The following is a 27,225-nucleotide window of genomic DNA, read 5'->3' as shown; positions in this document are numbered from 1 at the left end:
TTTTTTTTATGTCACACCAGGCGATGCACAGGGGTCACTCCTGGCTCTGCACTCAGGAATTACTCCTGGCGGTGCTTGGGGGACCATATGGGATGCTGGGAACTGAACGCGGGTTGGCCACTTACAAGACAAGCACCCTACCCGCTGTGCTATAGCTCCAGCCCCGAGAGCACATTTTCTATGGTATAAAATACAGAGAATTAAAAAGGAAACCAAATAATTTTGTTTTACTTTGTTTTTAACAGGACCAATTCCTGGATCTGCTCTCAGGGATCACTCCTGGCCATGCCCAGGGACATTAATTCGTACCAGGATGACCTGAAGTTGATCATGACAAACAAGGCAAATCTTATCCCTGTGCTACCTCTCTGACCCCTCAAAGTGAATTTTAAACATAACTCCTTCACAATTCTTTACCTGGTTGTTACAATTACCAATAATGAGTGCGTCGGCCAGAGACAACTGTCCCACAATCATGCCCTGTTCCAGCAATGGGGCTCCTGTCTCGGCGAGGCGGTTTGATGTGATGACAATAGTATTATCATCGTTTAATACCATTACAGGGTCAGCCTGGAGGAAAAAGAAATATAAATTAACTTATGGCCAAGACAGAGTATCAATATAAGCTATTCCTTCTTCTTATCCGGTTAGTAAAAATGTAACGCACATTGGCATTTACGTTTTTTTGGGGGAGGGGGGGAGTTTGGGCCACACCTGGTGATGCTGAGGGGTTACTCCTGGCTTCTGAACTCAGGAATTACTCCTGAGGTACTGGGGGACCATATGAGATTCTGGGGCTCAAACCTGGGTTGGCTGTGTGCAAGGCAAAGTGCCTTACCTGCTATTCTATTATTCCAGCCCTGCACTTACTTAATTATGACCTTTCTTATAAAAAACTGACCTCAATGAAAGCTGCTACCTCTTGAAGCACCAGGTTCCATTCCACTTGATCTTCAGTATTAAAACGGTGAGTATAATCCTCAATTTCGTCTGACAATTCCTGATTCAAGAATCACAAAGGAAAACTGTTATACTAACAAAAAAAATTATTGTGTTTTTTTTTTTACCATATTCTTAAGGGAGACCTACAGAGATAATAAGCTTGAGTATCACCACTATAAAGTCCCAACAATAGCCAAAAATAATCTATAAGAAGTGGCCTTAAAATACAAAAATATAGAATGATACACATTAGTAAGGTCTTCCAAGAAATCCACTACCTACTCAGTGTTCCATCAGTAAGTTTGTGAAAGAAAAACCTAAATTTGTAACACTTACAGTAAAGGAATATTTTTCTCTTTGGATTTGTATCACAAGGGGTTTTATTCTCTCTTTTTGGGTCACACCTGGCAATCTCAGGGGTTACTCCTAACTCTGCACTCAAGAATTATTCCTTGCAGTGTTCAGGGGGCCATATGGGGTGCTAGGGTTCAAACCCGGATTGGTTGCGTGCAAGGCAAATGCCCTACCCACTGTACTATCGCTCTGGCCCCTTCCATCAGGTTTTTAGTTGTATTAATAAGGCAGAAGAGAGAGACTTGTCAAAATTATCACGATATAACTGAGTACCCAAAATAAACAAGTATGAAACCAGTAAGTGAATAGAGCGCAAGCAGCATGTAGAATGTAAGAATTATAGATATTGAGTGGATGTAAAGGCAGATCATTCTTAGCTAGCTGAGTTAACAAAGGACTGAGTGATGCAGACAGGCTCCGAGATGGAAAAACCAAAACACAAAGATATGAAGCATGAGCTCTTCCACCGAGCACATTCACAGCTCTTTTTTCTTTCTTTTCTTTTTTTTTTTTTGGCTTTTGGGTCACACCCAGCAATGCTCAGGGGTTACTCCTGGCTCTGCACTCAGGAATTACTCCTGATGATGCTTGGGGGACAATATGGGATGCCGGGGATTGAACCTAGGTCAGCTGCATGCAAGGCAAATGCCCTACCCACTGTACTATTGATCTGGCCCACATTCACAGTTTTGTTTTGTTTTTCGCTTTGTAGGTCACACTCAGAGATACACAGTGGTTACTCCTGGCTCTGCACTCAGAAATTATTCCTGGCAGTGCTCAAGGGACCATATGAGATGCTGGGAATTGAACTCGGGTCGGCTGCATGCAAGCTAAATGCCATACCCACTGTACTACTGCTCCAGCCCCACATTCACAATTCTTGAACTAAAACTTTTGTTGCTGTTATTTTGGGACCACACCAGGTGGTACTTAGAGACTGCTCTGGCTCAGGGATCACTCCCAAGGACACCAACCACATGTACTCAGCATGTACTCAGCTCTGTGAACTATCTCTCCAATCCTACATATTTTAACTTCTTTTCCCTCCCTCCCTCCCTCCCTCCCTCCCTCCCTCCCTCCCTCCCTTCCTTCTTTTTCTTACTTTATCTTTCTTTCTCTCTTTGTTTCTTTCTGTCACATGCAACAATGCTCAGGGGCTACTCCTGGCTCTGCACTCAGGAATTACTCCAGGGCTCTCGGGGGACCATATGGGATTGGTCCTGGGTTGGCCACATGCAAAGCAAATGCCCTACCTGCTGTACTATCCCTCTGGCCCCTATCTGCCATTTCTAATCATCATCCATTGATGGGTGGTACAAGGTAAAACATGCTAGAGGTAAGTATCTCTCACTGGTGAACAACTGAAGGAGAAAACAGAAGCATCCTTTATCAATACACTCAGAAGTTACGATAGTTTGAATGCTGCAATGATTTAGTTATCGCAAAGATTATTTAAAACTTTCTCCGGACTTACTCCTGGCTCTGCACTCGGGATCACTGCAGACAGGGCTCAGGGGACCCTATGGGGTGCCACAGATTGAAGCAGGGTCTGCAATTTGCAAGAGAGTGACTTAACCAGCTACACTACTGCTCCAGCTCCCTTTAACTTATTGAGGTAAAGGTAGTTTATAAGAGTTCAAATGTTGAGCGAAATGAGTCAGAGGGAGAGGGACAAACACAGAATGAGTGCACTCATTTGTGGGATAAAACAAAAACAAAAAACATAGTATGTGAATAATTTCCAAAGGCAGTAGGAACAAGGACACAGAGGACTGGCCCATTGTAGGAAGTTGGTCAACAAAGGGGACAGAGGGGAAGGGGGAGGGCAGTTAGGACAGAGAAGGAACCACCAAGACAATGACAGATGAAAATGACAAAAACTCTGCACAAAACCTGAGTGCTGAACGGAGGTAAAAGTGATACACATGATGCCCTTTCGTGACAGTATTGCAAAGCACACTGCCTACAAGGAAAATGAGAGTGTGGGGAGAGAGTGGGAGGAAAGTGTCTACCACAGAGGCAGACTGTCTAGGGCAGGGGGGGGGGGCAGGAAACTGGGGTCACTGGTGGTGGGAAATGTGCGCTGGTGAAGGGACAGGTGTTGGAACATTCTATGACTCAAACTCAATCATGGAACAACTCTGTAATTGTATATCTCACTGTGATTCAATTTTTTTAAAAAATTGAAAATGTTGCTATTTGTGGGAGTTCAATGTTACCACCTTAATCTATTAAAAGGACAAATAAAAGAACAAATACAATCGAATAAAAGGACAAACTTCATAATAGGAGCCAGAGATGCAGCTCCCTTGCATGTGCAAAGTCCTGGGATTAATCACCAGCATGGGAGGAAAAAAAATAAGAATCTATACACAATTACATGTAAGAACTTAAATTGTTTTACAGTGCATTTACCTTTACCAGATCCTTCACAACATCCATTTTGTTGAGAAGAAGACAAACTACTATAAATCTTGCGTAGTATCGTAGTTTCTTGACTACTAACTCAGGTCTATAGTAGATAAAAGAAAAAAAACATCATTCACAAGAAAAGATGCCTTTTAATATTTCCAACTCTCTGATAGCCTTGAAACCCATTTAGTCTTGTTCTGCACTTACAGAGATTTCTGCTGATTCACTATGCTGTTCATGCAGGGAGAGTATGACTTGACAAATACCCATTGCACAGCAGACTAGGCACGATGCTAAGTGTTAGAAGTACCATAATTAAAAACAAAACAAAACTCAGACCAAAGGTCAACAGCCTGAGTGCATGCTTTGCCTGCTGGAAATATGGGTTCAACCCCCAGCGAGACATGGTCCCCTAAGCCGGAGGTGACCTGCAGTAACCCCCCTGAGCAACTAATGGGTGCGGCCCCAAATAAATAAAAATATTACAGATAGAGGCTTATTTCATAAATAATAAAAGGCAAATATGCTAAAAAAACCCAAAATCCAAGATTTGTTCATATTCAATGAAGCATAATAATAAACCAAGAAGAGGCATACTGAAAGGAAGAAATTAATAAATGGTTTAATGTACACAAATATTTAATAAACTGTGCTTAGTAATTTATATGTAAGAAGAGCAAAAAGACTCACTGTATGAGGGACACACAAGCACGAAAATGTGTAAATCTGTAACTGTACCCTCACACTCAGTAATCAAATGAATAAATAAATAAATAAATAAAAAGAGCAAAAGGATTAAAAAAATATCAGTAGCAGAAAAGCTCCTCTAATGGGCATTAAACCACATATAACAAAAAAAGCACATTATTTTCAAGCTTATATGAAACGAACATTCAATTTTATCTAGCTAATTTTGCTCATTAGACACAGCGCTGGGCTCCGAGCCACCCACATGCCAGGGGGACACTCTGGCTCAGCTCCAGCGGGAGCGGACGGGACCCAGGCTGGGCACTCGGGGGATTGTTTAGGGGAGAGAGCAATGACGGGGGGAGGTAGGGAGGAGGGCCCTGGCCCCACTGGCCCCAGATGCTGGGGACTGGAATCTGAATTTATTCTTGCCCTAAATTGGGTTCCAGGGAGTGGCTGCCTTTGGGGAGAGCTGCTCAGTGAAAATGGGGCAAAATTTCTTTTGAGATTTGTTTGTTTCAGTCACATCCAGTGTTGCTCGGTCCTGACTCAGGGATCATTCCTGTCAGCGCTCGGGGCACCCTATGGGTGCCTGGGCCCAAATTCAGGTCGGCGACAGGCAAAGCCAGCCCCCCTCCCGGCTGTATTGTCATTCTGACTCCCTCAATTAGGTTATTAAGGCCATGCTTGAGGCCCTGAGTTCGCTCCTCTGCACCACTAAATATCAGCTTGGTGACTCGGAGCACTGCCAGCTGTGGCTCCAGAGCACTGCAGGGGTGGGCCTGCACCACACCAGGAGGCCCAAGTAGAACTGAGGCCTGAACAGCTGGGCTCAAGAGAGCTGAACACAGCCCACGAGTTCCCAAGGGACTACTTGGGAGCACGGCCCCTCCCCCCAAAATTTAAATGCAATATTCTAAGCTCCCCAGCAGTAGGAGAAACGGCCACAGCTTGCTGGCCGCACATCCACTGGAAGCGGGCAGCTGAACTCTGCTGTGAGCCACCAGGCTGAGCTGCCAAACAAAGGTGAAGTGAGTCGGTGCTGCTCGCTGCTCCCCAAGGCAGCCAGCCTGGCCTCCAGCCACCCCACATCTTACCGCAGAAGGGGGAGGCTCCCCCAAGGGTCCCCAAACCAAGGAAGGGCCGAAGTTTTCAAGTCCAGATTCACCTTCCCCACCACAATGACGTTTATGAAGCTGACCCCCGATGCTCTTGACAAAAGTTCTTTGGGCACCCCAGAAGGGCAGCCTGGCCTGCCTGCCTGGCCCCAGGACACCTGCCAGACACGGGCTCTTAAACAAGAGACACTTCATCCAGGTGCCTAATTAAATCTGCCCCGGCTCATGTGTTTATTATTAGTCTTTTGCAACAAGCAAGGCTTGCATCTCTGAGAGCCTGTGATTATGCAGTAGCAACTCTCAGAGGCTGAAAGGGCCTCGAAGGGGAGGTTCTCCGGGCGCGGCTTCCTGACACACAGGCCCTGGGGACGGCTGGCAGGTACAGATCCTGCTTTGATACAATCCTCAGGCACTGAGACAGCTCAGAAAGCACTTGCCCGTTGAAGAGATTTCTGCCTTTTGAAGCAATTATGAAGTTTGTGGAATATTTTCTCGGTTTTCATCTACAGGCAACAAATGACTTACCAGCTGCACCAGGTCTTTCCTGGGGCCAGAGAAGAAGGGCAAGGGCTTGCACCCAGTGCTGTCTTTGCTTCTTATTGAACTGTTGGGTTTTGAGGCTATACCCAGCAGTGCTCAGGAGCTACTCCCAGCTCAGTGCTCGGGGCTCATTCCTGGCAGTGACTGAAGAAACCTGTGGGGCCAGGGATAGGATCTGGGCTTCCTGCATGCAAAGCCCGGGCTCCAGCTGACAAGCGTCTCTGTCCTTTGATTCCAACTTAGTGGCCATAGGCAAGAGAATTTATTATCCTGGTTCCCACTATTCCTGCTCTGTTCATCTCTCCTGCTGGAGGAGGCAGCACAGGAAAAGAATTCACAAGTGCTGTCTGCTTGCAGGAAATGACTGGAGCTCAGCCAACAGTCAGGTTTTAAGCTGAGGGGTCCAAGGTCAACTTCCTTTTGGCAAATTAGATAATGTAAAGAATTGTATTATTCAAGGTATCCTACTACTGCTTTAGAATAGTTCTCTTATTATAGATATTTTTGCACAGCAGCAACATATTAATAGACTGTCTGCACTTGTTTGGGGGCCATACCCGGTGGAGCTCGGGGCTACTCCCAGCTTGTTGCTCCAGATCCTCCCAGCAGTGGTCAGGAAACTGTGGTGTCAAGGATGCAACCCTGGGCTCCAGCATGTGCTCAGGCTGCTGAGCCATCTCCCCAAGGCCCCAGCTGCATTTTATTTTTTTAGAGATGCAATTTATCTCCCAAGAATTTGGACTGATTGCACAACATAAAGACACACACATAAAATAAAGATTTGGAGGAAACTGATCTGTAGTGAAAATAAGTGAAGCAAACCACAAAATATCTGAAGGAAAAGGAGCCGAGATAGGGCTGGAGCGATAACACAGCGGGTAGGGCGTTTGCCTTGCACGTGGCTGACCTGGGTTCGATCCTCAGCATCCTATATGGTCCCCTGAGCACTGCCAGGAGTAATTCCTAAGTACAAAACCAGGAGTAACCCCTCTGCATCACCAGGTGTGACACAAAAAAGAGAAAGAAAGAAAGGAAAAAAGAAAGAAAAAAAAGGAAGGAAGAAAGAGAAAGAAAGAAAGAAATAAAGAAAGAAATAAAGAAAGAAAGAAAGAAAGAAAGAAAGAAAGAAAGAAAGAAAGAAAGAAAGAAAGAAAGAAAGAAAGGAAAAAAGAAAGAAAAAAAGGAAGGAAGGAAGGAAGGAAGGAAGGAAGGAAGGAAGGAAGAAATAGAAAGAAAGAAAGAAAGAAAGAAAGAAAGAAAGAAAGAAAGAAAGAAAGAAAGAAAGAAAGAAAGGAAGGAAGAAAGGAAGAGAAGAAGAAAGAAAAGGAGCAAGGAAAGCATGTTTAACAAATTGTGCTGGCAAACGTGGACAGCTATATGCAAAAAAAAATGGGCCCAGATCTCCATTTATCACCATGTATAAAAGTCAGATCAAAATGGATTAAAGACCTCAACATCAGACCAGAATCCCTAAGGTACATTGAAGACAAGGTAGGGAAAACCCTCCACAAAATTGTAGCCAAGGGTATCTTCAAAGCTGACACGCCACTGGCCAAGCAAGTGAAAACAGAGACAAATAAATGGGACTACCATAAACTAAGAAGCTTCTGCACATCAAAAGAAACAGTGACCAAAGTACAAAGACAGCCTACAGAATGGGAAAGGATATTTACCCAATACCCATCTGATAAGGGGTCGATATCAAGGATATACAAAGCACTGGTTGAACTCCACAAGAAGAAAACTGCCGACTCGATAAAAAAAATGGGGTAATGAAATGAATAGAAACTCCCCAAAGAAGAAATCCGAATGACTGAGAGGCACATGAGAAAATGCTCGATATCACTAATCATCAGGAAGATGCAGATCAAAGCAACAATGAGATAACCATCTCACACTACAGAGACTGGACCACATCCAAAAAAACAAAAGCAACCAGTGTTGGCACGGATGTGGGGAGAAAGGGACTCTTCTTCACTGCTGGTGGGAATGGCAACTTGTTCAGCCCTTTTGGAAAACAATATGGACAATTTCAAAAAATTAGAAATTGAGCTCCCATTTGACCCAGCGATACCACTCCTGGGAATATATCCCAGAGAAGCAAAAAGGTATAGCAGAAATGATATTTGCATTTCTATGTTCATTGCAGCACTGTTTACAATAGCCACAATCTGGAGAAAACCAGAGTGCCCAAAAACAGATGACTGGTTAAAGAAACTCTGGTACATCTACACAATGGAATACTATGCAGTTGTTAGAAAGCATGAAGTCATGAAATTTGCATATAAGTGGATCAACATGGAAAGTATCATGTTGAGTGAAATGAGTCAGAAAGAAAGAGACAGACATAGAAAGATTTCACTCATATGTGGAATATAATGTAGCAGAGAGGTATGAGCTAGCAATGATGCAACTTCTGGCAGAAATTTCTCTGGACTCAGTTACTAAAATACTACAATACAGAAATCCAAAACCTCGAGGCCGCTATTGTGGCCACTTGACCTCATATCTCTTCATTCTCAGCAATGGAAAACAAATTATCAAATGCTTCCTTTCCAGCAGGTCTGACTTTGGAGGGGGAAACTCCAAACAATAATAGTGAGTTTTTTGTTGAAATATTGAATGTAATCAAAGTAAAGAGAAAGTAAAGTGAAATTTATCAGCTATACAGGCGGGGTGGGGGGGAGGTTTACTGTGGTTCTTGGTGGTGGAATATGTGCACTGGTGAAGGGATGGGTGTTTGAGCATTGTGTAACTGAGACTTGAGCCTGAAAGCTTTGTAACTTTCCACATGATGATTCAATAAAAAAAAGGAAAAAAAAAAAAAAGAAAAGGAGCCAAGAGAACTTCTGATAGACTAAGACATCAGTGAGAAATGTGACATTCAGTATCTATCCCCCTTGGATCAGGCAAACTCCTCTAGACAAGTCTGAAAATCCTTCAGGGAATGAAGGGGTTTTGTAGGACTGGGGCTTTCCCCAAAAAGACATGGTTCAGCTGAGAAGCTATGGCAGCCAACAACGGAAACTCTAGAAAAACATGTTAAAATACAAGTTCCTCTGCTGCTAAGAGAATATCTTCTTTTCACTCCCTAACAACTGTGAGTTCTGTTGCTGGGAATAGACAGAACATTCGGATCTTCAAGCCTGAACTTACTCTCCTAATAATTCTTGGAATGTTAGCAATAAACATTCTTCAACAGCAGTTCACTAATTTCTTCAGCCACCGTGTCACTATCTGGAAAGAGTGACACCACAATCTACCTGGAACCCAGGTCAGTAACTCTCAGATAAGATAATCCTCTAAAAATAAAAATGTTCAAGTACAACGTTTTCTTTTCTGTTTCTTCTGCCCAAACACCTACCAGAATGCCAAGTATACAAATGCTCGACAGATGCCGACTGCAAATGAATTCTATATGACTTTATCACCAAACATGGGAGCTGCATAGCTGAGAAACAGAACTGGATTAAAAAAAAAAAATTCTAACAGTTTTAGTAGCCTTTTCTTTAGTCCCACTGGAAAGCTGCTCATAGCCTTTTAATGTATGCAAATTAAAATTACACAAATTAAAAAGAACAAAGATTCCCAGTTAAACTTTATTTTGAAGTTCTTTCTTTTCTTAGAAACTCTGTGAATCAATCTCTCTCTCTTTTTAAAAATTTATTTATTTATTGCTTTTTTGGGTCATAACCAGCATTACACAGGGGTTACTCCTGGCTCATGCACTCAGGAACTGCTCCTGGTAGTGCTCAGGGGACCATACAGGATGCTGGGAATCAAACCCGGGTTGGCTGTGTGCAAGGCAAATGCCCTACCCGCTATCACTCCAGCTCCGACCCCAATCTCTCTTAAAGAAATAATCCACCCTCAGTGGTCCGACTCTGCCTTGCTACTGTCGTATCAGTTACAACCTTTATAATATTTGTTTTTAGAAAATGTAATATTTGCACTTGCTTTAGAAGGCCAAGTAGCAGGTACACAATAAAGCCCATGCTCAGAAGTTATAAATGTTGCTTTTCTGCATATTTTCTGCACACACTAAAATTTTTGAGTGTTTGAGTTTTCTCTTTCTAGAATTATGATACATACCTGTCCTCCTTATTGACTTGGGAATAATACGACCTCTGTCTGATTGCAGAATAGAATGAGAACGCCTCATTCAGGTAGCTGGTCTCAGATGTGCGTAGGCTATGAGGAAAAAATATCTTTAAAGTTGATAGTGTCTCAAATTCTTTGCCATGCATAAAAATCACACCATCACTGACTATTCTTATACATAAAGGGGTGGGAGTTTCCTGAATTTGATTCAGTAAGACAAAAACTATCACCCTTAAAATGTGTGGAAAAAAACAATAAGAATCATGCTGTTTTAAAGCGAAACAACCCTCCCCACAGCTCCTGTTCTGTTTTGTTTTTTTAATGGCAATGAAAAGGGCACATTATTTTCACACTTGAAAGGGGCTTTCCAAGCAGTGTCCCCCCTAGTCTCCTATGGGGGCCAGCCCTTTACAGCCTTCTCCAGTTCACAGTCAATTATCCTTGGGCTCATTTCTTTACTAGTGTTTTCCCACAGGATTCAGAAATGGACTAAACTTCAGAGAATTTTATTCTCTGCTTATCATTTCAAGTTTTACAAGGGAATTGGTAAGAAAATTACTTGAGGGGGCTGGAACAATAGCTCAGAGGGTAGGGCGTTTGCCTTCCACATGATCAACCCGGGTTCGATTCCCAACATCCCATATAGTCCCCTGAGCACCGCCAGGAGTAATTCCTGAGTGCAGAACCAGAAGTAACCCCTGAGCACCACCGGGTGTGACCCAAAAAGAAAAAAAAAAATTACTTGAGGGGGTCAGAGTGATAGTCTACCAGGCAGGGCACTTGCACGCAGCTGACTCAGCTTTGATCCCTGGGACCCTATATAGTCCCCTGAGCCCCTCCAGGAGTGACTCCTGAGTGCAGAGTCAGAAGTAAGCCCTGAGTACCACTGGGTATAACCCTCCAAAGAAAAAAAAAAAACAGATAAAAAAAGAAATCAAAACAAAACAAGAAGAATGAGACTGTAGTGGTGGGGACTTGGGGTGAGTGGCCTGTTGAAAGATATAAAGAAAAAGGAATTTCTCCCCTTCTAAATGACAAAAGCTCAGGAACTACTTCATGATAAAAGATTTGGATCCCTAAAAGGAGCTTCTTCATACCTTGGCTCTTCAGTAGGATTCTATAGTTGTTACTGCTCTAAGAATATAATCGAAACTATCTTTATCTACTATAGGCAATTTTTATGGCCTACAGCCCGAGTTACCTTGTTTTATTAATTAATTTATTTCTGGTGCTAAGGATTGGTCCTGGGGGCCTCACACATGCAAAGCAAGTGCTCTATAGCTGAGCTACATCCCTGGTACTAGAGTATGAGTTTTATTTATTTAATTTTGGTTTCAGGGCCACACCTGGCAGTGCTCAGAGCTTACTCCTGGCTCTGTACTCAGGGATCACCGGTGGCAGGGCTCGAAGGACCATATTGGATGCTGGAGACTGAACCCAGGTCAGCTGCATGCAAGGCAAGCACCCTCCTTGCTGTTCTCTTTTTTTTTTTTTTCTTTTTGGGTCACACCCCTAGATGCACAGGGGTTAGTCCTGGCTCTGCACTCAGGAATTACTCCTGGGAGTGCTCAGGGCACCAACTGAACCAGTTGGCCGCTTACAGGGCAAACAACCTACCTGCTGTGCTATCAATCCAGCCCCGCTGTTCCATCTCTTGACCCTATAGTATGAGTTTTAAAGCATTTTTTCCTATAGAATTATTTTATCATATCATAAATGTACAACAGCTTCTTAACTCTACACACGCACTTAAATTTTTTAAATGAAAAAACGTTATGTCTTATTACACCATGATCCTGGCTAACAGCTTTTCAAAACTTTGAGAAAAATCTTAAAAAAGGTTTTAAAGCATTTTTTTTAAAAAAGAAAAGCCTCATGAAAACCACTCATTCAAAGTATGATATGCCTCTGCAGAGTATGAAGATTTAAGTGAAGTCACAAGAAGTTTAAATTCATTTAGTATTTACCATTTACTTATAACCAAGATCCCACTTCTTTATAAATGAGTCTTATAGGAAATGAGTCTGACAAAATGAAGTACTTGGAAGGTGAGCCTTTGAAGCAAATGGTATGACTTTGACTACGAGAGGTCATTTCGTGGGGCTGTCTTGATCAATATGACCTAGACTCCGAGGGTATCATTTATAACAAATCAGCATCACCCTCCAAGCTAGTACATACACGGTGCATAATTCAAAAAGCTATATATGTCAGGAAAACATTTCACTTTTTCCCCATATGTGATTCACTTACTAATAATGGTAGTACAGCTGCCCAATCTTAGAAGCAATTTCCCCTATTTGCCATCGCTTCAAGCCGTATCGATTATCCAAGACTTGTCTGTTTTGCACAGGAAATAAGAAAACAGAAATGAGACTATGCATTCCCAAAATACTCAATTATTTATGTTTCACAGAAAAAAATGCCACTCAGTTCCATCAAGGTAACAAGGCTTTTTTTTTTTTTTTAACATTTCCAACAATCATTCAATTACATTTAAAAAGCATTTTAAAAAATTTTTTTTCTTTGGTTTGCTTTTTGGGTCACACCCGGTGATGAATAGGGGTTACTCCTGGCTCTGCACTAAGGAATTACTCCTGGCAGTGCTCAGGAGACTGTATGGGTGCTGGGAATCAAGCTCCGGTCAGCCATGTGCAAGGTAAATGCCCTGCCCGCTGTGCTATTTCTTCAGCCCCTAAAAAGCATTTCTTAAATGTGTATTTAAACTAAAAATAAACCGAAACTTGAATGTGAACATTAAACCCCCTAAACAGCTTTGGCCATTAAATGATCCTATTGACCTGACTGATCTCAATGCCTCGGGCCTCAGGAGTGCAAGGCCGGAGCTTTACCATGGAACTACATTCCTAAGAATAAGGGCACCAAATGCAGACTGCATCCAAACCGTTTCAGAGGTTGTGTTTAAAAAGCAGATGATAGGGCTGGAGCAATAGCACAGTGGGTAGGGCATTTGCCTTGCACGCGGCTGACCCGGGTTCGATTCCCAGCACCCCATATGGTCCCTTGAGCACCGCCAGGAATAATTCCTGAGTGCAAAGCCAGGAGTAGCCCCTGTGCATCACCAGGTGTGACCCAAAAAACAAAAAACAAAAAACAAAAAAAAATAAAAAAATAAAAAGCAGGTAAGAATCACAATTTAAAACATACTGGGCCTGGGAGACGGTTCCAAGGGCCGAGCACAAGCTTTGCATGTGGGAGGCCCGGGTTCAGGCCCTGGCACTTCATGGACCCCTGAGCACCATCAGGAGCAGCGCAAAAGTGCTGCCTATTGTGGCCCAAAAGCTAAAACAAAAACCGAAAGTTAATTAAGTGTGAGGATGTAACTCAGCGGTAGCATATACGCTCTGCTTGTGTACCAGGTTCCTTGTGTAATCCCTGGCACCATCAAACAGAGACATCATATTTCCAACCCTTAACTAATAGGGGAAAAAATTCATTAGAGGGGGTGGGGAGTGTGGTGTCACGAAGATAAAACATGAAAAAGTACCAAAATATAAAAAGCTCTGAGGTAGAAAAGGTCCAACTGTGACTAATACCAAATGGGCCTTCACTCTCTCTAATGGTAAAATCCCTTTACCGATGCTGCTGCTGGAACTTCCAGAGTTTGGTGTAAACATCAAAAGTTCTTCCAAAGTAGGACTGCCACTGCTTCTGCCCATATTGTGGCAAATCCCTGAAATAAAAAACAAACATGCACGAATTTTTAATTTGCTTGGTGTCTTGGAAGTTGTCATGATGGTACACACTGGGTAGGTGAAAAACACTTGCACTCGGGCCTTTTCTTTCTTTCAAACAAAGCCCTCCTTAGGACAGGAAGGGTTCTGTACGAAGGACGCAGAATTCATTCTGCCGGATGCTCCTCCTGGCTCTGAAGCTCCTCTTACCACGTTTTGCCTGTTCTGGTTTGGGGTCGGGGCCAGGGTCAGTGCTGTCAGGGGCCGTGTGCTGGGGCTGGGGCTGGGGCTGGGACTCCTGCCTGGAGACTGTGTGCTGCAGCCCGTGGCAGCTCTGCCCCTGCAGCTGCTTTGCTAATTCCAGCTCTTTCTTTCCTCTCCTGAGCTTACTTGCTCTTTTTTTTTTTTTTGGTTTTTTTTGGGTCACACCCAGCGATGCACAGGGGTCACTCCTGGCTTTGCACTCAGGAATCACCCCTGGCGGTGCTCAGGGGACCATATGGGATGCTGGGAATCGAACCCGGGTCGGCCGCGTGCAAGGCAAACGCCCTACCCGCTGTGCTATCACTCCAGCCCCGCTTACTTGCTCTTAAAAACCAGTTGCTTCCCAATGCTGCTCTTCAGCTAAGAGCCCGGAGAGCTGACGAACTCTGCTTTAAAGGAACATCTAGAAGCAGAAGTGCAGATGGCATAACTGTGCTCAACTACTCCCTACCCTGCATGTAAGAGAAACTATATAGTTCTATCCTTGGGCCTGTGGTGTACAGTATGTTCCTTAGGGAAAATACGTTCCAACAAGAGGAACACTGGACCTTGTCATTTAGCTTGTTCTGGCCAAGGAGATTTAACTGTAAGTTGTCTACAACGAGTCTCGGATTTTTTTGTAAATTTTTTTTACTGAATGACCATGAGATACACAGTTACAATGTTGTTTATGACTGAGTTTCAGTCATACAATGTTCCAACACCATCCCTTTACCAGTGGATATTTCCCACCACCATGAGAACAATACTTAAAAGAGCTTATATTTTCACTTTTCCTTCTTATATAAGATCAAGATAGAGCTGCTTCCCAGTCTAGAACACAGAGTAAGAGACATATAATGGAGACTTAGAACAGCAGACAACTTGAAAGAACATGGGAGCTAGAAATAAATCTTTATTATAATCACTATATCACTGTTGTCCTGCTCATCAATTTGCTTGAGTGGGCGCTGGCAACGTCTCCATTCGTCCCTGTCATGTTCAGGGTTAGGGAAATGAGGCCCATTATTGTTACTGTTTTTGGCATATTGAATATGCCACAGATAGCTTGCCAGGCTCCGCTGTGTGAGATTCTGTATTGCTCTCTTCCGGGAGCTTTGTTTTATAATCTCTGGATCTCATGTGATCTCATTAATGAGATCACATGGTGCCAGGGGCAGTTTGTGGGTGTGACTGCCGAGCTACTGGAAAAAGGGGAATCTGGGTGGAGGAGGCCCAGTCTCTATCCCAGCAGGCTTGGTGTTGGAATATTTCCCCTTTTCCAGCTGCCTTCTGGAGTTTTGTTACAGAAACCTTTTGTCACAGAAACCTAGCTGATCTTTGACCCGGATCTAAGGTGCTAGCCAGAATTGATTTGACTTTGTAGATTCCAGGCTCTGGCCCAGCCTAGTCTTTGGAATGTAAATTTCAGGTGCTGTCTAGTTTGTAATTGACATGTAGATTTCTTGCTGCAGCCCAGACTGGTCTTTGGGATGTAAATCCGAGTACTTTCAGCCCAAAGAAGGCCTTGGTTTTGTTTTTGTATCTTCTTTCCGGGGGCCTAGATTAGCGGCCTGCAGATACAAGAGAATTATGTTGCCTCAATGTTCTTCCTGTAAGATCTTTTGGTGCTTTTGGTGACGTCAATGTGTTGCGCCCTTTGGAAGGGCCATGATCAATAAAAGGGGGTTCGGAGAGAAGGTGGGGGGCGTAAAGGTGTAGAGAAGACGGAGAGTGTATAGAGGGAAGATTGGAATAAACTGCAAGTGAGACCAACCATCTTGGCTCCGTTCCTTCCTTCGCCTGCCACATCTTCGCCATCAACCTCCCCGGGGTGGGGGAAGCGGCCGGAGGCTACCGAACTCGGGTGGCGGGAGAGACAGCTGCTGCCCTAGGCCCTGTGCCTGGCTCGGTGCGGTGAGGCGTCCTTCCCTCGCCCGCGCCTTTTCTTTTTATTTTTATACAACTGGCGTCCCTGGGTGGGCACGAACCACCAACCTTTCGGCTCGGGACACGCTCCCGACAGAAGCTTACAGCTGAGACCTCTCGACCGTAAATGGTCAATTCCACCCAGACCCCATGAGCTCTGTCTCTTTTTTCCCATCCAGCTGGAGGAAAATCAGCCTCCATCTTATGAAGGGTTAGGAATGGATTCACTCAGTAATTTTAAAAAGGCCTGTGCCTTGTACGGACCTACATCTCCGTACTGTAAGGAGTATCTTACAGGCTGGAGCAAAAAGGCTCATTGGGTACCTCAAGATTTTCACGTGGTTGCTAAGACGTGCTTAAGCCCTTCTCAGTATATGCAGTGGAGGATGTGGTTCAGTGATGAGGCCAAGGCAAAACTACAGAGCCTAGGCCACACTGGACGAAAATTTTCAGGGATTAAATTGATTTATGAGATGTTAATAGGTGAAGGGAAATGGCACGACCCTAAAAAGCAAGTCACCTTGCCTTGTGCTGTGTTTGCCCACGTCCGTGATATCGCCTTGTGGGCCTGGGAGAGGATTGATGCAGACGCTGAATTCAAGGGAAGCTATACAAAGATTATTCAGGGAGTCTCAGAACCTTATGCAGACTTCATAGGGAGACTGATGGAAGCCATAGAAAAGCAGGTGAAGGGAAAGGAAACTCAGGAGCTTTTGTCCAAACAATTGGCCTTTGAAAATGCTAATGAGGATTGCCAGGCCATTTTGCGCCCCATTAAGGAGAAGGAAGATATTATGGGATACTTGAAGGCATGTCGGAATGTTGGTTCTATCAAACATCAGGCGCGCATTAACGCTGTTGAGGCCTATGCCATACAGAGGCAAGATAAGGGCAAATGTTTTAATTGTGGGAGATCAGGCCATTTCCGTAAGGACTGCAGGGCACCTCCAAACCGTGCCACTGTGAGAGCACCACCTGGACCTTGTCCACGATGCCGTAAGGGAAACCATTGGGCCAGAGATTGTCCCTCCAATCTTGGTGTGGCTGCTGACCCCAATTCGGGAAACTTGCAGTGGGGCCAGCCCCAGGCCCCGCAAAACCAGGGGATGTTCCCAGCTGCAGCCCTTCTCCCCAGTGTGGAGCTTCAGAGCTCCAGTCAATAGATTCACTACAACCAGCCACTGCAGGGAGCAATGTGTTGGATATTCCCTGTCCTGATACAGTTACCATTTGCCCCACTCAGAGTCCCGACATATTAAATTCTGGTGTAAAGGGACAAGATTTGAGCCCCCAGGTAGAAAGGGAGCTTGCTCAAGTGAACCCTGCAAGCAGCACATCAGGTTTTCATGGTTGTCTGGAGGATTTCCTGACAGTGAAGGTAAAGGCGTCGCCAATCTCTGACGCCACTCATGGAGTGCATCTAGAATCTCAAGGACAAGCGGCTGAGTTCAGGGAACAGGAAGCTATCCCGTGTATGGGACATGCGGAGCTGAGTTCTATACCTAATGGGCAACAGGTTTTGAGCCAGGATAAAAGCAAGGAACTTTGGAATCAAAGAGTTATGTCTGTTGGTGAATTTGCACTGGCTAACCGAGCAGAACTCTGTGTAAAAGGGCTCAGCTACCCTGAGAGGCCTCAGTCAGGCCAGAGGTGGAGAAAGCCTTGTCTAGTTTCTAGTCTCAATTCCCAAGATCATCTGCCAGGAACTCAGTCTGGACAACCAAATCTCAGGTTTTTTATCAGAACCTGTGGTGATGTGCCAGTTCCAAGGAAGGTTATTCAAAGATTCAGGCTGGTACAGTTTTATTTTTGGGGAAGTGAACTCCCACTTCTGGTTCATGAGATGCCACCTCTGGAAAAACGGCTTCAGGGCCAGTGGGTACGTGGTTATTCTCCCACTCGGCAATTGCTTATTGACCCAGGAGGCACAGAGACGCCTCATTCCTGGGTGCTCACCCACTCAGCCACTACAGATGCTGAGTCTGGTGAGGGACAGAAGGCATTGTCACTAGGATACTTCTGCCTGTGTGTGTGCATGGTTATGAAGCAGGTTATTTCTGATATCAGGAAAGAGCTTCCAATGAAGGCTGTAACTTGCCACGTTGGTTTCTTCATTGCCCATGTGCCAGGGCTGGCTAATATAATCTCAAACTCAGTTTATGTTGTTGGTTTCTTCCCTAGTATCATGACTGTGTCTCTAAATGCATCAAACACTATAGTTCAAAAATTGCTTCAGCAGCTACAAGCTGTTTTACAAAAGTGCTCTGAATTTTTTTTTCTTTTCCTTTATTACTCTTATCTGATCTCATTCTGGTCTGACTAGATCTATGACTTGAGCACAGTTTAAAAAAAAAAAAAAGAGGGAGGTATGCCCCGTTTGACTCCTTGTCCTTGACACTGTTCACTTTAAACTTTTAAAATTTGCCTTAACGAGAGCCACATACAGCAGCTGAAAGGCATTTCCAGGAAGGTGCACAGGCTCAAGAAATTATTAATTTTTCTATTTAGATTAAAATTGACAAAGATTGGATAGCAGGGAGACTCCTCATTCGAGGAAAAGGCTATGTTTTTCTTTCAACAGATAACCCCACCAAGAAACTTTGGGTCCCGTTTTGCATTCCATCAGGAGCCGAATTCATCTGCCTGCTTTAACTTTCAGAACTCTGCAGTTTTACAACCCTCCAAATTCCAGCCACAAGCCATCACCAAGCTGACTTCAGCTGGAAGTCACAAGGAAACCAGAGGAGGAGTTTGCATCAGAGGGCCTGCAGCAAAGGCTTCTAGCTCCTCTATCATATCACAAGGCCACATTAAGAGCATTCCTTGTATCCTTCTTTTATAGGTTGTAGAATGGAAAACGCCAGGACCCCATATTTTGGATTAACAATTCCTTACTTTTACCCTTTCCTTGGAATTCACAGGTGCCTCAGTTTCTGAAGGAGGAAGGAATGACTTTTAATAGGAAAACCTTTTAATTTCTTTCTAGAATAACTGTTCGTGTCGGAGTTCCCCCTGTCTCTTTCTCTACCCCTAGGCATGGAGACATAGTAAACCCCAATGATCGAAGCCTCTAATAACTTTAAAGTGTTTTTTCCAAACATAAGCTAGGTTACACAGATATGACTGCCAGTGAACCTGACCAGAGAATGGCTGCATTCCCCTGCTGAAGGACTCCTGACCAGAAGTTGAGATGCTCCTGTTCCAGTGCTCCCTGCCTGATCCAGTACTTCATGAAGTTCATCAGACTCCTATAGCTGCTCCCCTAGGACTCATTGCTGTGACCACTACTGCTGCTGTTGCGGAAACAACTCTTCAATTCTGATCCAGACACTTCATTTCTTCACAATGGGACTGACTGACTCTCATCATTGGTGACTTTCCTCACCCTTGGACAGTGCAGGACAATTGGACGCTTTATTACAAGCACTGCTCTGGCCAAGGGTCGGACTGAAATTTTACTACAATTTATAAGACTGTATTGTGTTTGGAATTGTTCCTCTATTTCAAATTTTTATAATTTTGTAAACAGAAAAGGGGGAGTTGTTGGATATCATTGATTCTCCCCTTGCCACTAGGAGCTTAGGTATATCGGTCACACCCATCAAAGTTATGTTCATACAGACAAAAGAGTAGAAATAAGCCTAGTATGGCAATTTAAAGATAATCAGTATATGGATACTATGGATTTTTTTCTTTCTGCATCATTTTAATTTGGATTTTTAACCTGATGTATTTTAACAGAAATTTAACTTTTTGTTTTAGCTTGTGCGCCCTTTTGATTTCCTGTAGATTAGAATTATGCTTTATTTTGTATAAATTTACTTCTGCTGTAAAATTTGACTGAATTTTTATGGGATAATGTTAAGAATCATTTGTTAGCGTATAATATATATATATATATATGAACAGTTAGAATATTGGATTTGTAAATTCGTAGTACCTGTAATAACTACCCTTCTGGTATTGGGTTTTCAGTTATATGGCAAAGTATTTTTGATGAGTTAAATCTATGATTTTATATGTATGAGTGAGATGTTGTCTTTCTCCTCTCTTCCTGTCTTTTGAATAGTTTAGTTTATAGCCATGTCTTTTTGTATGGACAAAGGAAGACATTTAATATTATGCCTTTGCAATTGGGATTTAATTGGCTTTGAATATTATTAATTCCCGGGCATCTGCTTTCTTGACTCTAGCCTTGGTTGCCCTCAGTTCCTAGCCCTCTAAAAGTCAGGGTCCCAACGTGGGACGAAGAAGGACCCAGGGCAAGCGGTAAGTTGTGTGCTACCCTGGCATCGAGATGGGCCTGGCCAAAGCGCCTAATGCTTAACTATATGTTAAGAGCTTGGTCATGGGGTGTAATGTCATGATCCAAAAGCAACGACGAGACAGGGCCCTGCTAGGGCTAGGAAAGACTAATCTGGCCTGAGCGCTGTAGTCTGAGATTGAGGTGACTCCCGGAGAGCAATTCTAAAAGTTTAATGCATCTCTTGCTATGCCCATACAAAATGATTAATATTGTGAATGCTTATATGTTTTCAGACAAGGAGAGGAGAAACACAACCATTGGGATTTCATCCTTGGATGGGTCCTGCTGAAAGAGTATCTGTCCTAGAGAATAGGTGTTCTGCTAGTGTTATTGAACTTTTTGTGCCTAGCATTTTATTTTATGGTTAAAATCTGTTCTAAACAAAAAGGGGGGAGATGTTGGAATATTTCCCCTTTTCCAGCTGCCTTCTGGAGTTTTGTTACAGAAACCTTTTGTCACAGAAACCTAGCTGATCTTTGACCCGGATCTAAGGTGCTAGCCAGAATTGATTTGACTTTGTAGATTCCAGGCTCTGGCCCAGCCTAGTCTTTGGAATGTAAATTTCAGGTGCTGTCTAGTTTGTAATTGACATGTAGATTTCTTGCTGCAGCCCAGACTGGTCTTTGGGATGTAAATCCGAGTACTTTCAGCCCAAAGAAGGCCTTGGTTTTGTTTTTGTATCTTCTTTCCGGGGGCCTAGATTAGCGGTTTCCTGTAAGATCTTTTGGTGCTTTTGGTGACGTCAATGTGTTGCGCCCTTTGGAAGGGCCATGATCAATAAAAGGGGGTTCGGAGAGAAGGTGGGGGGCGTAAAGGTGTAGAGAAGACGGAGAGTGTATAGAGGGAAGATTGGAATAAACTGCAAGTGAGACCAACCATCTTGGCTCCGTTCCTTCCTTCGCCTGCCACATCTTCGCCATCAACCTCCCCGGGGTGGGGGAAGTGGCCGGAGGCTACCGAACTCGGGTGGCGGGAGAGACAGCTGCTGCCCTAGGCCCTGTGCCTGGCTCGGTGCGGTGAGGCGTCCTTCCCTCGCCCGCGCCTTTTCTTTTTATTTTTATACACTTGGGAGATTTCAGCCATGGGTCCCGCATACCTGGGTTCCTCTGCCAGTCCCTTCATGCATGAGGCTCATTCAAGCATGTGAAGAATGGCCTTGGGCATGGCTGTGGTAGGGTTCTGGAAGTTTTCGGCTGCCTGGGTTCTGCTTGGGGAGGGGAGGGAGACTCAACCCGCTCCCCTCTGAGGGGCCCCGGTGAAGACAGCCTGGTGCGGGGGCAGGACATTCTGTGCTTATTATAAAAAGGCATTAAAATTCTAGAGTTGTGGTAGCAACCTTATATGGGTAAGGCTAGTACAGAAACTGAAAGCCAAAGTGGGTACTCACTGCAATAAAGATATAACCTATGACAGCAGCCTTGGATTGAGTAGCTCTTACTCAAGGCTGGGAAATGATGCCGGTATATCATAAATATGGTGGCAAAACTGCAGTTGCTCATAATAACTTGAAAAGCAGATAAGGTGACTAACAAGCTTGTGACTACACAGAAGCCAGGAAACAGTGTATTACTAGCCCTGGAGTCTATTTGCTGCACTTAACAAAATAGCACAGCAAAGAGATGAACTCACCAAAGAACTCACTGCAAGTAGGGATGAAAAGGAAAAGAGAAAATCCATAAGCCCCATAACTTCCAGGATAGAAACACTGAGAAATGTTGACGGCAAAGGCCACTTAACATAGTTCACCCACAGAGCCAAAGCTCTTAGCAGAAGTCTGTGAAAGGAAGGTACCCCCAAAGCATACACTGACTGGGCAAATCAACTGGGTGTGGGGTGACGGAATCTAAGGATCGGACTGGTTGCTGGGAGCTTGATGCACTCAAGGTACCTGTGATAAAGTCTAGAAGAGACTGTGGGTATAGCTAACTTGAACCAAAAAGGTCACTGTCACTGCCTCTGTCAGTGTCATCCCATTGCTCATCGATTTGCTTGAGCAGGCACCAGTAACGTCTCCATTGTGAGATTTGTTGTTACTGTTTTAGGCATATCGAATAGGCCATGGGTAGCTTGCCGGGCTCTGCCATGCAGGCCAGATACTCTCGGCAGCTTGATGGACTCTCTGAGAGATAGCACTGTAGCACTGTCATCCCACTGTTCATCGATTTGCTCGAGCAGGCACCAGTAACATCTCCATCGTGAGACTTGTTACTGTTTTTGGCATCTCAAATACGCCATGGGTAGCTTGCCAGGCTCTGCCTCCGAGAGACAGAGCCAATAAATCTTGTGAGAATTCAATGTTATCATTAGTTTCAGAAAGGAAAAATAATCACTCATTGATTACATTGTGAAATACTATTTATCTCAGCCTCTGATTTACCTTTTCATTCTTATTGATTGGGTTTGTTTGTTTATGAGCTCAGACACAGCAAGAGGAAGAAATGGTCGCTGGATTCTAAAGGTGGCGATAAAGAAATGCTTGTCCCGCCTGTAAAGGTTAGATTTACAGGCACAGGTTGAAACATAAGGACAGACAGATGATCTGGAAGACAGCCCCTGCAAATACTGAGCCCAGTCACTTACATAACAGCGGAGAGAAAGCAGGAGGGCAGAACACACACAAAGGAGGGCTACCAAGGAAGAACCAACCCAAAAGAGTCACAGAAACAAAATTTTTAAAAAATGAAAAGTATTTTCAAAACAGGAAATACTGCACACACTTGACCAGGGTTCAATCTCTACCACATATGATCTCCCGGACATCCCTTAGTGTGGAGCTGGGAGTAAGCCCTGAGCACAGCCTGGTGTGTTACCTCCCATGCCACTACCACATCCCCACATGCCCCAAAAAAGAGAGAGAAGGTGGAAAGGAAAGGAAAGGAAAGGAAGGAAGGAAGGAAGGAAGGAAGGAAGGAAGGAAGGAAGGAAGGAAGGAAGGAAGGAAGGAAGGAAGGAAGGAAGGAAGGGAGGAAGGAAGGAAGGAAGGAAGGGAGGGAGAAAGGGGGGGAGGGAGGAGAGGGGGAAAGAAAAGAAAGGGGAGAAAGGAAGAGAAAGAAAGAAGAGAGAGAAATAAAAAGAGCGAGAAAGGGAAGGAGGGAGAGGGAGGGAGGGAAGGAAGTGGGGAATGGTCAAGAGTGACAGTACAGCGGGTAGGGCACTTGCCTTGCATGTGGCCCACCTGGGTTCTATCCCAGCACCCCATATAGTCCCTGGAGCTCGCCTGGACTAATTCTTGAGCACAGGCCAGGGGTAATCCTTGAACAAAACTGGTATGGCCCCAAATCAAACAATAAAAAAGGGGAAGTAGCAAGAAAAAGAGGGAGAGAGAGAAAGAAGAGCTGTAATATAATGCTGATGACCCCTGAGCACTACCAGACAGAGCCATTTACACCTCTAGCATCAACTACATCAAGTTTTCTACCTATGTTTTCCTCAGCATCGTTGCAGATCCAGATCTTTAACCCATTTTGATGTAACTTTTACGCATGAGGTTACAGAGGTTACAATCATGTGCATGTGAGACCAATTTTCTCAACACTATTTGTTGTAGGGGCTTTCTTTGCTTCACTTCATATTTTTTCCATCCTTTGTCAAACACTGAATGTCCATAATAATGTCCAGATGACCTGTTTCTGGACTCTATTCTATTCCACTGTTCTGAGGGCTTGTCCTTATTCCATTTCCACCCCAGCATTTTTTTTTGTTTTGGGGGGCTTTTTTTCTGGGTGGGGGTGCACATCCAACTGTTCTCAAGGCTTACTCCTGGCTTTGAACTCAGGAATAACTTCTGGTGGGTTCAGGGGACCATATGTGGTACAGGGATCAAATCCGGGTCAGTCACATGCAAGGCAAGAGCCTTACCTGCTGTACTAACTCTCTAGCCTGCCACACTGTTTTGGTGACTGTTGCTTTATAGAATAGTTTGAAATTGGGGCTAAAGAGGCCTCCTGTTTCCTTTTTCTATAACAGCTAGGTGTTTTTTTTTTTCCTCACTCCACACAGCATTTGATCTATGTCTTAACTGTCATAGGTATTTAAAAAGGTACTACAATGAATCTGTAAAATGCTTTGGAAAAGTTTGCCATTTTGACAATGTTGATCCTTCCAATTCGGGAACAATGAAAAGAGAGGGAATTTGGGGCTGGAGTGATAGCACAGCGGGTAGGGCGTTTGTCTTGCACGCAGCCGACCCAGGTTTGAATCTCAGCATCCCATATGGTCCCCTGAGCACCGCCAGGGGTGGTTCCTGAGTGCACAGCCAGGAGTAATTCCTGTGCATCGCCAGGTGGGACCCAAAAAGAAAAAAAAAAAGGAGGTAATTCAGAGATGGAAAGGGGGTGGGAGTGGGGAGGAGAGAAGAGGGGAAAGGGAGAAGGAAGAATGTGGAGAAGGAGGAAGAAGAGGAGGAGGAGCAGGAAGAGAAAAAGGAGGGTGGAGGAGGAGGGGGCAGCATAGGCTGTAAAAGAACAATAGCACAGCAGGTAGGGCGTTTGCCTTGCATTCGGCCAAGCTGGGTTCCATTCCCAGCATCCCATATGGTCCCCTGAGCACTGCCAGGAGTAACCCCTGTGCATCAGCAGGTGTGACCCAAAAAGCAAAAAAAGCAAAAAAAAAAAAAGAGAACACCCTCATGCTGAGATGAATGGCCACTTCTCCGAAGAGGACATGCAAATGGACAACAGTCACTTGAAAGTTTGCTCCCCTCCACATGCCTCATGGCTATATGCAAATCAAAACAACAATGCTACCTCCAACCTGTGAGAGCAGCCTGTATCACAAAGATCAGAAACAAGTGCTGGAGAGGTTGTGGATAAATAGGAACCCGGGGCCAGAGAAAGTACAGAAATGAAGTATCTGCCTTGCTATGGCTGCTTCGGACAACCATGGCTCAACCCGGCACTGCGTATGGTGCCCAGAGTACTGTCAGAGGTCACGCCTGAGCTTCGAACTAGGAAGAGCTCAAGAGCAACACCGGGTATGGTCCCCGAAGGAACATCTGCACATTGCTGAAAATGTAACACTGGCCCAGTATATTTGGGAATTAGTTTGGAGGCTTCTCAGGATGTGAAAATAAACTTGCCACATAGCCAAATAATTTCACTACTAGACATCTATCTCAAGAATACACAGTTTTGAAAGAGTATCTGTATGTGTGTGTGTGTGTGTGTGTGTGTGTGTGTGTGTGTTCAATGTGTGTGTTCAATGCTGGTCTATTTACAATGGCCAAGAAAAAAAACACACATGTCCAGCAATGGATGATTGAATAAAGAGAATATGTAAGCATATTCATATGGGATGCATGAAGGGATGTAAGCGCAATGGAATGACTGCACTAAATGGAAAGATGAGCTTGTGCCATTTGCTACAACATAGAAGTGTTTGGAAGGTACCACATTAAGTAAAGTAAGAGAAAGAAAGACAAATACTGGATGATCTCACTCATATGTGGGGCAGAAAGAAAAGACTGAAGGAAAACCAATTTAAAACACCTGACAGTGCTCAGGGATCATTCCTGGCCAGGCTCAGGGAACCACCTGGGATGCCAGGGATTGAACCTGGATGATCCGCGAGCAAGGCAAGCACTCTACCTGTTGTACTATTGCTCCAGTCCCCAAACTCTTGGATATTATAAGAGTAAAGTTGTTGTTATACTCTTTTAGACTTGTATCAAGCAGTTGCTACTGGGAAGACTATTACATAAAAGCATTAGGCAGCAACATCAGAGAACTAACAACTCCTGGGTGCCCTTTAAAGATACAGCATAAATGTTAAAGGTATTAAGGGGAAAATTTTTTTCTTTTGCATTCTTCTGTTTTGTTTTTGAGTCACACCTGGCTGTGCTCAGGGCTTACTCCTAGCTTTACATTCAGAAATCCTTCCTGGTGGGGCTCTGGGAACCAAATATAATGCCAGGGATCAACATCATGTTGGCGACGTGCAAAGTTCAGCGCTTTGCCCCTTGAACTATCCCTCAACCTCAGGAAAAGATATTTAAAGCCTGAGGACTGAAAGCACAAAACATGAGCTAGAACTCTAGAACAAAGCTTCTGCAAATATACTGCAATATACAAGTATTTTCTAATTTACAGCTGTGAACAATGTTGGTTAAATTCTATACCATTTTCTGCAAATGAATTTACTACAACCGCCACTCCAGTCTTAAGAATCCGCTATGCAATAGTATTTCATTTTTAAAGAGTGATAAAGCACTTTTTAATATTCCCTGAAGTATAAGTCGTATGATCACCTCTTTCTAACAACACATATCATAAGCTAATATACAAACTACAATATGATTAGAGTCTAAAATAAACTAAGATACTTCATGAAGTGTTTTAGATAAATCACCCTACTACTAGGAGACTGGCTCTAAAACCTGAATATATCATTTGGTCTGTTAGCACTGTCGGTAGAGATAGGGAATTAATGGTCCACAGAATTAAATTAAACAGAGCTCTGTAAATTATTCTGTAAGTCAAGTGACCTTATATTTCGTATTTTGCAAAGGCATCTGTGCTAAAAACTGGCGGCTATACTTTTCCAAGGCTTAAGAGAAAGTGAGGATATGACATTAATCTCCTTTTTCTTTAAATCCTCAACTCCATTAAAAGGAATCAGAAGACAACAGTAGGAAGAAGCATACTGAAAATGATTAATTCTGAGTCTGAGAGGTGTCTCAAATGTAAGGCTGAGACATCAGGAAAGGTGCCTCAAGTTTCTACCAATCAATGCTCTTTTTTCTAAACGGAAAGAGCCAAGGGCAGTGACGCCTGCTTACCCTAAACTCCCAATGCGAGGTACGTTCAGCCCTTCTCACACCAGCTCCTTCTATGGCGGGGCACTGTCCGCCATTTCCTCATCATCGTGTAGGTCTCTGGCCTTTTCTGTTTACTGTATTGTT

The 27,225-nt window shown here is 44.0% G+C and overlaps 1 protein-coding gene across 2 annotated transcripts in view; it reads right to left on the bottom strand.

Moving 5' to 3' along the window:
* SCAI (suppressor of cancer cell invasion) overlaps positions 1-27,225 on the bottom strand; it is a 148,060-nt gene that overhangs the window by 37,918 nt on the left and 82,917 nt on the right. For both annotated transcript variants that reach the window (XM_055130261.1, XM_055130266.1), the window contains 6 exons: positions 13,753-13,848; positions 12,408-12,494; positions 10,146-10,244; positions 3,712-3,808; positions 902-1,000; positions 418-570 (listed from right to left, as the gene is read on the bottom strand). In XM_055130261.1, the coding sequence (XP_054986236.1) occupies positions 418-570; positions 902-1,000; positions 3,712-3,808; positions 10,146-10,244; positions 12,408-12,494; positions 13,753-13,848 (631 nt within the window). The remainder of the gene's footprint in view (positions 1-417; positions 571-901; positions 1,001-3,711; positions 3,809-10,145; positions 10,245-12,407; positions 12,495-13,752; positions 13,849-27,225) is intronic.

The sequence above is a fragment of the Sorex araneus genome, chromosome 1 (genome assembly GCF_027595985.1).
Source record: "Sorex araneus isolate mSorAra2 chromosome 1, mSorAra2.pri, whole genome shotgun sequence".
In the NCBI taxonomy this organism is placed as follows: Eukaryota; Metazoa; Chordata; class Mammalia; order Eulipotyphla; family Soricidae; genus Sorex; species Sorex araneus.
Note: the sequence above shows the minus strand (reverse complement) of the source record. Positions and strands in the feature narration are given on the sequence as shown.